Below are 14600 nucleotides of genomic sequence, written 5' to 3'. Positions count from 1 at the left end.
AGCCCATTGGGCTCATTAAATTAGCCGGTTTATGTCGGCATAGGGAGAGAAAGAGGGAGGGAGGGGGAGAGAGAGAGAGAGAGAGAGAGAGAGAGAGAGAGAGAGAGAGAGAGAGAGAGAGCAATGGCGGAGAAGGGCGAGAACGGCGTTAAAGTCGTGCGGGAGAAGCTGTGTCGGCGCTGCAAGACGACCTTCTCTCCGACTTCTAATACGCGATCGTCGTGCCGATTCCACCCTTCTTTCTTCGTCTCCCGACGCCACGACGACCAGAGGAGGTGTATTTATTCACCCCCAACCTCTTCCGTTCTTCTTAGTAGAACTTAAATCTCAACTCAAATTCTTGTGTGGTTCTACTAGCGCAGTCTGATTTAGTAGCAATAATATCGTAATAGCATGCCTTGATCATGGCACGTTCTAGTTGGCAAGATTTACAATTGATGAAGCATCTATTGACAATAAGGTTGTCTATTTCTTCTTAGTTATATTGTGGTCCTAATCTTTGCTAGTATGTCCAACTTTGGGCAAAACTAATTGGAACATCAAGATAGTTAGAATGGATGGTTTCCAGTTAGGCCAATGTTACAGCAACTTGTTGGTGGATCATGTTAGAGTACTCTTTCCTTGATAGTTCATTTTTAGTAGAAAAATAGTCCATTACTGGGAATGCATTTCTGTTGTATTTGGCTATTGCAGGTCTACTCGACTGGATTATATCTATGTCAGGCGCATCTTGACAGCGGTGAAAATAATTCATATCAGCTATAAAACCTCCATGTCCAGTGTTTCTTTTACATTTGCACCATCACAGAATAGAAGATACATTTTTGGTGGTTCTTTTTTTGACAAAAGGCCAAGCCCTAATTCATTGAAACAATACACATCTGAATTTGATGGAAAAGAACCACCAAAACTCCAAACGCAGCATATTCCCCCAGGTAACAGCAAAACTGCATACAAGAACAACCAAATCCTAGGCGGGAGAGTTCAAAGGTTGACAATCACGCTATCGACATCCATAACCAAACCCAACATCTAACCAACCATAGCAGAATTAATATCCATGCAAAAAAAATGTAAGTTGCACACCACTGAAACAGAAATTAAAACACCATCATTTGGATCAAAATATTAATCAAGTTTTCATATGCGATAGCAGAACCCCATCCAGTCAGGGATCCTTGATGCCAGACTTCATTCGTCGTCTTTCAGATTCATCACCACTCCAGTAGATATGCCTTTTTTGCACCTTTCTTCTCCTAATTGCCTGCTCAATATCAGAACAAAGACGTTTTTTTATATTGCAAGGCTTTTTAGGATTTTGAACAGTCATTAAAAATTCTACTCTTTCTTTCAATCCACATGCTCCAGATCAGAGCAGCAATCCAAACCAAGAACAACTTAGTATCAACTTTATTCAACAGAATTTTCTCTCCCACAAAAACATTTCTAGTAGTTATCTATCAATTCGGGTTGCAATTTTATGGCAGTTTAGATGCTGCAACAAATAAGTCCACATATGGAAGATAACATTTTTTTTTAACAAGTAGTCATGCAGAATTATAGATGTTAGTCGTGTATACGAACGACATGATGTAGCAAGTTTCCTGCTCTATCAACTTTCATGTGTTATCATAGATTCATGATAACTTTTGTATGTCATCATAATACCCTCATTCTTCCTTGATTTAATACTAATGCATATGTCAATTCTAAAGAAGTGTTGTCTAGAATCACTATTTTGTTGTTATATGTATTTCTTATTTGTTTTACCGCATGGGAAATATTGTAACTAATATTTTAGTACTCTTTTCTTTCTTTCTTTTTTCGTTGAAGGTACTATGAACTTGGTCCAGATGATCCGCCCTATGCTGCCAAATTCTATGATTGCTGTGGTGCTGAGGATCCGGAGGCATTGGGTTGTAAAACTGACGTTCATGTCTCATATGACGATGATTGATTGATCTCTGTGGACTTAAATATTGTTGTAACATTCCCATAAAAGTTGACTACTCTGTGTTGTGCCTATATCTAGTCATGGCAGTTCTATAAATTGTATGAACAGGTTGTTCAAATGTAGGTTTCTACTCATCAACATTTTGATATCCATAAGTGCAAAAGACTTGTTCTTTATCCTGGATGACTTGAGATATGCAATTGGTTGCCATGGATGAACCTCTGAAATTACTTGCTGTTTCAACTTGACAAAAAAAACAGGAAAACAGATTATTGAATCCTTGGATTAGATCATTGGAAATACTTTGCCCCATTGCAATTCCTTTTGTCTGTTGACGTTGCAGTGCCCATTGAATCCTTCCCACTGCAGACAGGGAGCGGCTATTTCACATACACAGCAGAAGCACTGCACCACATAGAAAAGCTATTAGGAACTTAGCAAGCAACAAGAAGTGCTGTTTGTGATACTTGGTTCATGGATCCACATTGCTTTCTTGCAGTCTAAAAGAGCAGGTATGGCAATACATTTCTTTCAACCAATGTATTGGTCATCATCCTTTTTGGAGAAGGTTTACCTCTCATTTTTATACAATCTTACAGAAGGCTTATATAAAATTTGTGGCTATCTAGATTATTAGGCATATGATATGCTGAGGAGTTCAGAGTCTGCATATGTAACTAAGCTCAGCCACTTTTCTTCAATCACACTTTTGAGGATGGACATACCATGCTGCAGTAGCTCTCATGGGAAGTAGTTGCAAAGGGAAAATTGCAACATAGATATCTTGGATGAGGAAAGTCCTTCAGTGCCACCTGTTGTCAACGCAAACATGATCATCATATAATTTTGGTAAGATCTTGTAATCGAGAGAGAGAGAGATCTCACTGGTCCCCTCTCAGCAACAAGAACAACATCTTTTGAAACATTGATGTTTAGTTTGGGGCAAAATTTGACGGTTTTGATCTCATAGCAATCATCATCGTCCTTGGTTACATTATCGTTGACGGTGTAGATCTCATAACAATCACCACCTTTGTCCTCAGTGTTTTTCTCCATTGTCTTGGAGATTTTCGTCTTGCTATCCTCCTCTTTTTCTATGGTTCAGAGATCCTCTTTGGAGAAAGGAATAAGAAGACACATGAGAAAGGAAGGGTATTCACTAGAAGCATAGAGGAAGTTGAAGAGTTTAAGCGGCTAATTTTTTGTTTTATTACACTCTCGTCCCACTACTACAACTTGAATTGGATTCTCACACGTGCTTTGCTTATGACTTCCTACATATCTATTCTACAGCAGGTCAAGTGTCGATTTTTGAAAACATTTCAAAAGGAGGTCTCCCCTCTTCGATCCTTGATGCTTATTAATTCCTTTTGTTCATTAATTTTTATTGAATTCATGCAGTTTTCTATTTAATGCAGGTTTAGATGGGGAAGGATAACAGGCTGTAAGCACTATTCCCATGGAAAATGTCAAGTGTTATTGTCCTCTCATTCCAAGTAAGCCCCTTTTTTTTTTGTGCAGCAGAGCTTTGTTCACCATTTGATTTATCATTGGGTTTTCTTCCCTCCCTTGCAATGGTCAAGATCTCTGCTTCTGCTATCCACCGATGGTCTAATTATCATGGAACTAAAATTATTTTATAAGGATTTCTACCATGATTATTATGATTAATGGTGAAATCTGCATTACAAGGGATCACATTATTTTGCTGCTAGGTTTTGGGATAGTTGTACGCATTCTTTATCAGAAAACATCTTCGACTGAAAGAATAGATAATGGTTTTTTTTTTTCTGGAAACCATATGCAGTTTATTCTATGTTTACTGAATACTGACATGTTACTTATTTAATTCCACATTTGTTCTAGGGATGATTCAAGTTATCTCTATCGTCCTAATCCTTTTTGCTTATGAAAAACATGAAGTAGGAATTATTGATCATTTGTTTTGAAATCAATGCTGCAAAGGTGGTGACTGAGGAGCTGAACTTTGTATTCAATAGGAGTATTTGGTGATTCGGGTGAATTACTCTATCTAATGAACTTAACAAAGTAACAACATACAGAGTATGCTGACATTAGAATTAGATCATTTAAAATACATTGCCCTCTCTCACCTTTAGTTTTGATTAGGAACATAAAGTAACTTTATAAGTAAGTTCAATATAGTTACATTGCTCCATTTTTTCCCCTTTTGCCTACTTCTTTGAGACATTGCAGTGCCCATTGGCTCCTTTCCACTGCAGACAGGGAGCAGCTACTTGACACACAGAGCAGAAACACTGCAAAAGATAAATGGGCTTTTAGCAACAAGAAGTGCCGAGACTTTGCAAAATTACTTCACAGATGCATAATGCTTCTATTATCTTATGAATAGATCTTACACCAAATGATGTTTACCACTAATACTTTGGTCATCATACCTTCCTGCAGTAGCTCTCATGGGAAGTACTGTGGAAGGGGAAGTTGCCGCATAAATATCTTGGATGAGAGAAGTCCTTCAGTGCCACCTATTTTCCACAAACATTAGAATCAGATAAGATCATTAGACTCTTACTTGAGAAAGAAAAGAGAACAAGACGAGAACTGGCTAGAGAGAGATCTCACTGGTCCCTTCTCAGCAACTAGTACAACATCTTCAGAAACATTGATGTTTACTTTGCGGTCGAACTCGGTAGAATCAATTTCATGATAATCATCGCCATCCTCATCATCATATTCTTCTACCATCACGTTGTTCTTTTTTCTATCCTCCTTCATGATTAAGAGGGCCTCTGTGAGGCAAGGGATGAGATTCTGCATGAAAAGACCTTTTGCTTTATCATAATTATCATAGTCGTCATCATCATCGGTTTCGTCTATGATCTCGATGTTCTCATTGTTATCTTTCTTTTTCTCCATGATTGAAATTGCTTCGGTCAGGAAAGGGATGAGATTTTGCATGAAATGAACTTTTGCTTTGTCATAATAATCACCATCACTATCTTCTTCGTCATCACCTTCATCTTCTGTCTCGATATTCTCATTGTTATCCTTCTCTCTTTCCATGACTAGAAGAGCCTCCATGATGAATCGTATGAGGTACCGCATGAAGAGGCCTTTTGCTTCCTCATCATCGTCATCGTTGTTGCTTCTATCTTCCATGACTGAAAGGACCTCCTTGAGAAAAGGAATGAGTTGCTTCATTAATTGGCCTTTCGCTTCATCGTCATCATCGTCATCATTATCGTTGTTGTCATCGTCGTCATCATTATCGTTGTTGTCATCGTCATCGTCATCATCATCAACGACCTCATAGAGATCATAATCATCATCATCAACGACCTCATAGAAATCATAATCATCGTCATCATCACCATCGCTGTCATCGTCTTTGTCTTCCATCTCAGTTTTTCCCATCATCTCCACGAGTTTCGTCATTATCATAAAGATGTCTTCTTCTTCCATGATTCAGAGGTCCTGTGGAGAAAACAATGAAAAGGTTCATGATAAAGATGGCCTTTGCATTTGTATAGAAGCATGAAGTCGTTGGGTTTAAGCAATTTATTATACTTGTTATATTATCATCTTTTATTGCTAAAAAGAAGGTCGACCTATTCGACGCAAGGCATTGACATATGAGGATGGTTTTAGTTATATATTTGTCCCATCCACAGCTATAAGATTATCTTTGGGCAAGAAATTGGACAATATCTTGTGAGTTGAGACTTTGATCTTGTCTAATGTGGAGTACATGTATTTGATTTTGCTTATGTTAATTGGTGAGAATTGTTTGATAATTCAATTGTGAGAATTGGTCCTGCATAAAATAAATGGATATCTTTACACAACCTTCATGAATTTTTTTCAAATGTATAGTTGTCACTACATTTCTTTAAAATATTATAATAATCATTAAAAAGTTGGATGGAACATAGTTTGATGCAGGTTAAAATGGCAAATTATATAGGTAAACATATATATATATATTCTTTTTTCTTTTTCCTTTCTGATCTTAACACATTACATTTGTCAATACTGCATTACTTGTAAGGATGAATCAAGTTCTTTTTTTTTTTTTTTGGTACATCTTGACACATTACTTTCTTCAATATATTTTCAGTTATGCTTATGTTGTGTTGGAGGAGAGTTTTTTTGGGGGGTACATCTTGACAAATTACTTTCTTCAATATATTTTCAGTTATGCTTATGTTGGAGGTTAGTGGCGGCGTCTTTCAATGATTCTTGCTTTTCTTGTCGTTGGGGGTTCACCTGGCTGTGCACCTGTAACTGCTGTACTGCAACAGAGCTGCAGGATGACTTAAGCGATTTTCGCCTACGAATCTATTTGGGTAATGTATTTCTTGTTGTATTTTATCTGTACATTGGGCATGAAACTCTCTGAAAGTTATTGTTGTTTAAACATGACAAAAGAAAAATTGTATGTATGCTGAAAATAGTATTAGAGGATTAGATAATTGGAATTTCTTTGTCCATTTCTCCCCTTTTGTCTACAGGATTACAAATTAAAAGAAAAAGAAAAAACTTCTGCATTTGCTCTACCTTTTAACTACTTCGAGAGGTTGCAGTGCCCATTGGCTCCTTTCCACTGTGGACAGGGAGCGGCTACTTCGCATAGACAACAGAAGCACTGCACCACATGAAACAGCTGTTAGATACTTGGTTCGTGGATCCATCTCTTGCAGCATTTCAAGAGCAGGTATTGCAGTAAATCTAGTACGACCACCCTCCTTTTGGTGATGGTTTACCTATCATTTGTGTGAAATTTTAACAGGGCTTATAGTTTATAAAAATTTGAATTGCTTACAGACCCCATTTTGTATCTACGCAGACTACTTATTGGGCATCAGATATGCTGAGGATGGATATACCTTGCTGCAGTAGCTCTCATGAGAAGTCGTTGCAAAGGGAAAATTGCCACATAGATGTCTTGGATGAGGGAAGTCCTTCAGTGCCACCTATTGCCATCGGATACATGATCATCATATTAGATAATTAAGATCCTGTAATCTAGATCTCTATGCATGTAGAGAGAGAGAGAGAGAGAGAGAGAGAGAGAGAGAGAGAGTGAGATCTCACAGATCCTTTCTCAGCAACAAGAACAACATCTTCTGAAACATTGAGACTTAGTTTCCGGCCAAAATCAGCGGCTCCAATCTCGCAGCACTCATCACTATTGTTGTCGGAGTCAATCTCATAACAGCCATCATCCTCATTGTCGTCGTCATCATCATCATTACTATCATCATCACTATCATCATTGTCTTCATCTTCCTTCTCGAATTCCTGGATTATCTCCTCGATCCTTCTCATTGCCTTCAAGATCTTCTCCTTGACATCCTCCTGTTTCTCCATGATCTAGAAATTCTCTGTCGAAGGAGGAATGAGGAAGGAAGACCTTTTGCTATTGACCAGAGAGGAAGTCAAAGAGTTTAAGCAACTAATTGTCTCTATTACACCATCTTCCTGTTATTGGTAGAAACGAACACTGTACTAACTATTTAAAGGGTTTGGTGTCACATCGGCCCATCTACTTGTATGATTTCAATACCTTGAGAATTTAAATGATCTCTCTTTATGGTTCGTGATTCCTGTACGGTTTAGCATTGAACTCTTTGGAAAATTACACTCAATAATAGCTACGAGTTTGGCATTTTGGTTTGTAAAGAAATAATACTTATTGATAAATTATGTCTCTCTTAAATATATTTTATAATTAAACACTTATTTATATATATTAAAGATATGATAAAGTTATATATATTTTTTAAGCAAAATTTTTATAGAACAGAAAATGATTAAAATACTCTCTCTATATTTTAGCTTATTTTACTTTTGAGTAAGATTTAACTGCATTCGTTTGATTCAGCTATGGAAATATATCTCCGTGTGTGTGCGGATAATTTTATTTGATTCAGATTTTTCTCTTTTCAATTGTAACAAGAATTACTAAATCGGAAAAAGAGACGACGTTTAAATTTTGGCCATCCTACGTTGCTGCTGCAGTAGCTCTCACGGGAAGTTTTGTATAAGAGTGGTAGGGGCTCTGTCAGAAAAACCAAAATAAATTTAGAGGGTTAAACATACTTTACTTCTCTATATTTATTTTTTAAATTATTTTATTATTCTGTATTTAAAAAAAAAAATTAAACTAGTTTCTGTTTAGGATTGAAACCATTGATTTTTTTTTCATCTAAATCAACGAAGCACACGCTTAAAATATTTCATAAATAGAATGGAGTGCTGAATTTCCTTTATCTTTAATTTTTTCATAGACAAAAATATCATTCTCCTAATATATAAATATTTCTTTTTAAAAAAAAACTCATATATTTTTTCTTTTATTTTTTAGATTGTGTCAAATATATAATAAATTTTATTTAAAACTTAAATTTTTATGAAGTTTAATAGTTATATTACATCTACGAATAAAATAAATATAAAATTTTAAAAATTAAATATAAAAATTTCATCTATTTTGACTAATAAATACTAATGTGTATTTTGGTTATATGGGTATGTTCTATTAACTTTGACAATTAAAACTTACGATTTTATTTTAGTCGGCAATTAATTTAAGAATTTTTAAAGTACATAAAGTAAAATAATTTTAAACATAAGTATAACAGATTAAGAGGGTAAAATATTTAGCCCAAATTTAAATCTCTTATGAAACAACTGCATCAATCTCACGATTCGTCTTCCAGCATAGATATTCCTTCTTACTGTCCTCATTTTTCCTTTCCCCATGACTGAAAGGGCCTCTGTGAGGTAAGGGATGCGATTCTGCGTGAAAGGAAGTTTTACTTTTGTATAGAAGCATGGTGGATGTCAAAGGGTTTAAGCAATGTGTTATCCGTATGGCATTATCATCTTTTATTGCTGGAAAGGTGGTCGACCTATTCAACGCTTACCATTGACATATTGAAATGGTTTTAATTTTCTATTTTGGCCCATCTACAGTTTTAAGATTAGCTTTGGGCAAGAAATAGGACCCAAAATATATATATATATATATATCCTGAGAGTTTGATCAAGTCCAATGTGGACTACGTGGATTCCATTTTACTTAAGTCTAATTGCGTCAGATGGAAAGAGGTTGGTGCAGGTAGCAATGGCAAATTCTATAGATATATATTTCTCTGTTGCTTGAAATTAGTTTTCAATTGGAAGAATTAAGATCTAAGTTAGTGTTGGGAAATCACTGCTTGAATATGAATATTTTTGTATACTTTGAGCTAAATATTAAGTTGGATATATGCATTATTTACTACGGAGTAGAATAGAAAGAACTTAATTATATATTTACTTATTTAAATTTATAAAAGTAAGTGAACGAAAATTAGTTTTAAGATAGAATCTGACAAATATCTCTCAGCTTTAGCTTAACAAAGTCAAACGAAGAAAAGAAAGCATACAGAAACTGGGATTAGATCATTGGAAGTAGTTCACCCTTCTTATATTCCTCTATAGCTTCACGAGAAACAGAAACATCTTTTAAGAAAGTTTGATCTATTTACATCACTTTCTTCCACTCTAATTACATTAATGTTCACTTTATCTACTCTCTCTGTGATATGGCAGTGCCCATCTGATCCTTTCCATTCTTGACATTGAGGAGCAGGTTTCTCACAGACCAGGCAGTAACACTGCACCAGATAGAACAACTCTCTGAAAAAGAATGATAGATTGACAGAAAAATGGTCTTAAATTGCTTATACACCCTCAATGCTAATATGTACATGCACTTTCTGATTAATAAACTTTTTCTCTAAGTATTCCAAGTAGTTTAGAGTTATATATGTAAGAAAGATCGATTAGCCACGCAACTTTTCTCTAACCAAACTTTGAGGATGAATATACCTTTGCGCAGTAGATCTCATGGGAAGTAGTTGCAAAGGGGCGATTGCCGCATAGATGTCTTGGATGAGGGAAGTCCCTCAGCGCCACCTTTTGATAACACAAACATGATCATCATATGAGATTAATAAGTTCATTTAGTCTAGATCTAGAGAGCCGAGAGAGAGAGAGAGAAAGAGAGAGATCTCACTTTTCCCTTTTCAGCTGTAATGGCTATGTCTTCTGAAACAAACTGGTTTCCTTTGCAGCGAGAGTTGTGGTCGATGGGGATGATCTCATAGCAATCATAGTTACTCGTCGTAGATTTCTTCTTGCCACCCTTCTTTTCCATGATTCAAAGGCCCTCTATCACTCTATGGAGAAAGGAATGAGAGACCTTACAAGAAGGAAACAAGCCTTTTCATATCAACTAGACGCAAGAACAAGTCAAAGAGTTAAAGGGAAAAAACAAAGAAACAACTAACTATCTTTATTGAAATGGGCCCTTTTGTTATTAGACGAAACAGCTCATCATCATCTTCCTGCTAGAGGATTTTTCTTTTTCTTTTAACAAAAGTCTTGAGCCTCAGTTTCATTGTTAAATACTATCACCTTCTTGTTAGCTGTTGTTGATAGAAATAAAGATCAGGTCGTGTTTACTATTGAAATGGATTTAATTTCATAAGGTCCACATATATATATATATATATATATATATATATACTTTGAGATGTTGATGATGGGGCACAAGTATTTAATAAAAAATAAGATATATATATAGAGAGAGAGATATCTCAATGGTCCCTTCTGACAACAACAAGAACCTCTTCAGAACACATCGAGGTTAGTTTACTGCAATCTCGTTATGGTTTTCTTCTACTGTCTCGATATAATTCTTACTATCCTCCTCTTTTCTCATAAGCTAAGCATTGCATCCTTGTTCTTTTCATCTTTTATTTCAATCTCCTCAGTGGAACTAAGAGTGTTCAATAAGTAATTATCTCTATTTGCTTGTACCATCAAGATACTGAGATGTGCGTTATTCCATATTGGCCCGTACCTCAACAGTTATACTATTATATTTGGTAAAGAATAGGAGCATCATAGACTTTGATACAGAGTTTTTTTCAAAAAAAAGAAGAAGTATAATTATATTAATCTTTAAAATACTTCTTCCTTTAGTTATTCATTAAATTTTTTGTTAAAAAATATTATAACTAATTTATGCTCTTTAAGAGGGCTATTTTACCCTTAATTAATTTAGAGAAACAAGATAAAAAATAAATAAAATGACCTAACTTAAAAATGGGCTACTGTTAATGTGTAATAACCGGAAAATCTTGAACATAAATATTTTGTGAAATTTAAGCTAAATGTTAAGTGGGCTGCACATATTATTTAGATTAGGTTAATAGTGGATAGAAAGAGTTTAAAGAATGCTTTAGTGTTATAAATTTATATAAAAAAAATGAATGGAAAATGATTTTAAAGTGACATTCATGCCAATAAAGAATTAGAAAAAATGAGCTTAATACCACATCTACTGTTTAGAAAACGTTGGTTGAGTGCCTATCAAGTTTCATTAAGCTTTGGGCTCAGAAGAATATCAATGTTATGGGATGAAGAAATCTTTGGTATGATATATTTTTTTTCCAGACTTTGGTTGCACTAGAACAGATGCTTTGGCTATTCACTGAGAACAGAAATAGAAGCTTATGCTGGCACTAGAAATGTTCATTAAAAGTCTTATTTGATTTGAGATTAAGCTTCGAACTTGATTAGTTCATTTTATTTTTTAGTCTTAATTTAAAAGAAAAATAAATTTAATTAGAAATTAAAAAAAAATTTAGAATCTGAACTGATTTAAAGGATTCTTAAACTCAAAGCAAATAAGGCCTAATTTATCTTCCACCGTTGGCTCCAACTTTGTAACCATTTCTATTGTTACAGTGTTATAGAAGAGACCAACTTTGTATTGGATAAATGTGTTTAGTGATTCTGACAACTATCTCTCGGCTTTAATTAAACAAAGTCAAACGAAGAAAAGAAAGCATACAGAGAAGTAGTTTACCCTTCTTATTTCCTCTTTAGCTTCAGAAGAAACAGAAATATCCTTTTAAGAAAATGTGACTTTTTTACAATACTCTTCTCTTTATGTACTTTCTGTGTGATATGGCAGTGCCCATTTGATCCTTTCCACTTGCGACATTTAGGAGCAGGTTTATCACACACAAGGCAGTAACACTGCACCAGATAAAACAACTCTGTGAAAAAAGAATGATAAACCAACAGAAAAAAAAAAACATGCTTTTAAATTGCTTAATTATACACCCTCAATGCTAATCTATATATTATTCCAAGTAATTCAGAGTTACTTATGTAACAAAGATCGATTAGCCATGCACTTTTCTCTAAACCAAACTTTGAGGATGGATCTACCTGTCTGCAGTAGCTCTCGTGGGAAGTAGTTGCAAAGGGGAGATTGCCGCATTGATGTCTTGGATGAGGGAAGTCCTTCAGCGCCACCTTTTGATAACACAAACATGATCATCATATGAGATTAATAAGATCATATAGTCTAGATCTAGAGAAAGAGAGAGATCTCACTTTTCCCTTTTGAGCTATGACACTTATATCATCTGAATCCTTGTGGTTTTCTTTGCTGGGAAAGTCGGAGGCGTCGATCTCATAGCAATCATCGTCAATCTCATAGCAATCATCGTCAAACTTTACAACTCTCTTCTTGCTACCCTTCTGCATTCCCATGATTCAAATGCCATCTATGGAGAAAAGAATGAGAGATGAAAGCCTTTTGATATTGACTAGAAGCTAGAACAAGTCAAGAGTTTTGTTAAAAAAGGAGAAGCTATTAATTGTCTTCAACTAGGCTTTTTTTTTTTTTTTTTCACTTTGTACAATTAGATTCTATGTCGAATACCTGATTAGGGTGAGAATATATTAAGAATATACCTGATCTATTACCTATACATAGCTATTAGCTGATGTATGCATGATGAATTAAATAAAAATGTAAGGCATATAGAGAGAGATATGTGATTTCTCACTAGTCCCTTCCCAGCAAATAGAAGAATCCTCAGTCCTCTATCATTGTTTTCTTCTACTACCTCGATATTATTCATTAAAAAAAAATATTATGATTAATTTTAAGCTTTACAAATACTATTTTACCTTTAATTTAGAGAAGAAAGGATTAAAAAAATACATAAAATGATCTACGTAAAAATGGGCTACTGTTGAGGGCGCCCACGCATAATTAAACAAGAAAATGGTATGTTTATCATTCTGGCACTACTTAGCCTTTGCGTTTGCGTCTGGATCTAGCTAGGTCCTGTTCGGTTACATTTAAGTGGCTTTACGTTATAATCTAGAATACGTGGAAGAATAGAAAGGAGAGAGAGAGAGAGAGAGAGAGAGAGAGATGGAAGAAGGAGGAGGATGGAGTAGGAGATCTCCTGTGGCATTGCTACCGAGGTTGGATCGCCTTGATGCTCTGGTAATTAACTGACCGCATGTACATTTTTATCACAATAAATTATATCTTGATAGAAAATGGTGTCCAGAGTTATTACCTTAACCTCTGAATCCATAAGCTCAGATGAATTATTTAGAAAGCAAGCATAATTCATCGAGATGGAGCGACGGCGTGTTCCGGCCGATCAGGAAGAGAAGCATTCCGCTGGATTGCGCAATCCAAGAAGCCCATGCAAAAGGATCTCTGCTGAATCGCGTCGCATCTCTCGAACATAGGTTGGCTCAGGTAGAAATGATGGCAGTTTCTATAAAAAATATAGCACTAGTTAATGCCATGATCAGATTTAGGAGTTATATAGTTCAGAAACATTTCTCTGGTAGATCTAAATTATATTACCGATTGGTTTTCTATGCTTTATTATCATCTTCTCCAATTCCACATATTTATGGAAGTTTTCTTGGTGACTATCTCCATAAGCAACAATCTTCTCTGATTTCGTCAGAGAAAAGAAAATCTATTTTGCTAGCAATCATTTATTATCTAGGATCTATTGTGCATGTCTATCACTTGCAGATAAGCTTAGAAATGGAGGGCAGCAGTGTTTCAAGCTCTTCAACAGTGCACACTCCAGAGAGCCCATCGATGAGGCAATTTATGAGCAACAGGGAGGAATCTCTTTCCTTTCAAAGCTTTGATGATCATGTTACTGAACACCAAGAAGACAGCAGACAACAGAGAGTGAGCAGTGATAACCACCCTTTACAGGTGATACAGTTAAATATCTCGATCTCTACTTGGGCTTCTTTCCATCTTTTAACATATGATTTGATCATGCGAAGAAGATATATGCATAGTTGTGAAAAGCTATTGATCATTTAAAAATCGACTGATAGTGTAATCTCGAAAGCGAAATTACTAAGCAACCATAATTTCTAGCACTAGCATATGACTGACCTGCACATGCCTATTTCTCGTCGTAAGGGTGAAGTAGTCGGCGATGAGCGAACGGTGAGGAATTCACTGATTGAGCCCCGACGTGCAGATCAGAACCCCGGTAAGGCATCGAAGAAAAAGAAGAAGCAGACACTGCGAAGGAGCTGGCACTGTAAGAGAATTCTTGGATGCTGAACTGCTACTGCATCTGATGTGCTGTGAAATGTGTTGAAGTCCAGATGTTGTCAATAAATCTTCAAGAACCTCGGCAATCTCCCAGATTATATTGTAATCTTTTTGTTTCTGGATGTATTATTAATTATTATTGATCATTCACCACTTTGTGTAATTCTATAAAAGAAGAGAAAAGAAAGAAGGCGGATT

General features: G+C 35.5%; 5 protein-coding genes across 8 annotated transcripts; 2 read left to right on the top strand and 3 right to left on the bottom strand.

The window, feature by feature from the left end:
* Nucleotides 1-39: 39 nt before the first annotated feature.
* On the top strand, nt 40-2135 carry LOC140763411 (uncharacterized). Of its 2 annotated transcripts, XM_073101593.1 has the most exons (3): nt 40-50; nt 103-275; nt 1834-2135. In XM_073101593.1, the coding sequence occupies exons 2-3, from the start codon at nt 124-126 to the stop codon at nt 1955-1957; spliced, it is 276 nt and encodes a 91-aa protein (XP_072957694.1). In that variant the 5' UTR covers nt 40-50; nt 103-123; the 3' UTR covers nt 1958-2135. The 2 variants fall into 2 exon arrangements, with proteins under 2 accessions (XP_072957694.1, XP_072957693.1); XM_073101592.1 differs by lacking the exon at nt 40-50 and having other exon boundaries at nt 84-275.
* A 1242-nt stretch (nt 2136-3377) lies between these two features.
* Nucleotides 3378-7598, bottom strand: LOC140763409 (uncharacterized). Of its 2 annotated transcripts, XM_073101591.1 has the most exons (6): nt 7031-7598; nt 6823-6909; nt 6494-6581; nt 4559-5410; nt 4375-4461; nt 3378-4233 (listed from the first exon to the last, which is right to left on the bottom strand). In XM_073101591.1, exons 4-6 carry the CDS (start codon nt 5396-5398, stop codon nt 4150-4152), a joined length of 1011 nt encoding a protein of 336 aa, XP_072957692.1. In that variant the 5' UTR covers nt 5399-5410; nt 6494-6581; nt 6823-6909; nt 7031-7598; the 3' UTR covers nt 3378-4149. The 2 variants fall into 2 exon arrangements, with proteins under 2 accessions (XP_072957692.1, XP_072957691.1); XM_073101590.1 differs by having other exon boundaries at nt 6823-7598.
* A 1756-nt stretch (nt 7599-9354) lies between these two features.
* On the bottom strand, nt 9355-10368 carry LOC140763558 (uncharacterized). 2 transcript variants are annotated; one of them, XM_073101805.1, is made up of 3 exons: nt 10002-10368; nt 9815-9901; nt 9355-9600 (listed from the first exon to the last, which is right to left on the bottom strand). In XM_073101805.1, exons 1-3 carry the CDS (start codon nt 10140-10142, stop codon nt 9427-9429), a joined length of 402 nt encoding a protein of 133 aa, XP_072957906.1. In that variant the 5' UTR covers nt 10143-10368; the 3' UTR covers nt 9355-9426. The 2 variants fall into 2 exon arrangements, with proteins under 2 accessions (XP_072957906.1, XP_072957907.1); XM_073101806.1 differs by having other exon boundaries at nt 9355-9622; nt 10002-10366.
* A 1333-nt stretch (nt 10369-11701) lies between these two features.
* LOC140763899 (uncharacterized) lies at nt 11702-13521 on the bottom strand. Its single transcript, XM_073102275.1, has 4 exons — nt 13381-13521; nt 12398-12570; nt 12230-12316; nt 11702-12034 (listed from the first exon to the last, which is right to left on the bottom strand). Exons 2-4 carry the CDS (start codon nt 12554-12556, stop codon nt 11867-11869), a joined length of 414 nt encoding a protein of 137 aa, XP_072958376.1. The 5' UTR covers nt 12557-12570; nt 13381-13521; the 3' UTR covers nt 11702-11866.
* LOC140763897 (uncharacterized) lies at nt 12674-14411 on the top strand. The gene is made up of 4 exons (XM_073102274.1): nt 12674-13304; nt 13407-13568; nt 13857-14048; nt 14265-14411. The coding sequence occupies exons 1-4, from the start codon at nt 13230-13232 to the stop codon at nt 14409-14411; spliced, it is 576 nt and encodes a 191-aa protein (XP_072958375.1). The 5' UTR covers nt 12674-13229.
* Nucleotides 14412-14600: the final 189 nt, after the last annotated feature.

The sequence above is a fragment of the Typha angustifolia genome, chromosome 7 (assembly GCF_048772165.1).
Source record: "Typha angustifolia cultivar Huaian chromosome 7, ASM4877216v1, whole genome shotgun sequence".
In the NCBI taxonomy this organism is placed as follows: Eukaryota; Viridiplantae; Streptophyta; class Magnoliopsida; order Poales; family Typhaceae; genus Typha; species Typha angustifolia.
Note: the sequence above shows the minus strand (reverse complement) of the source record. Positions and strands in the feature narration are given on the sequence as shown.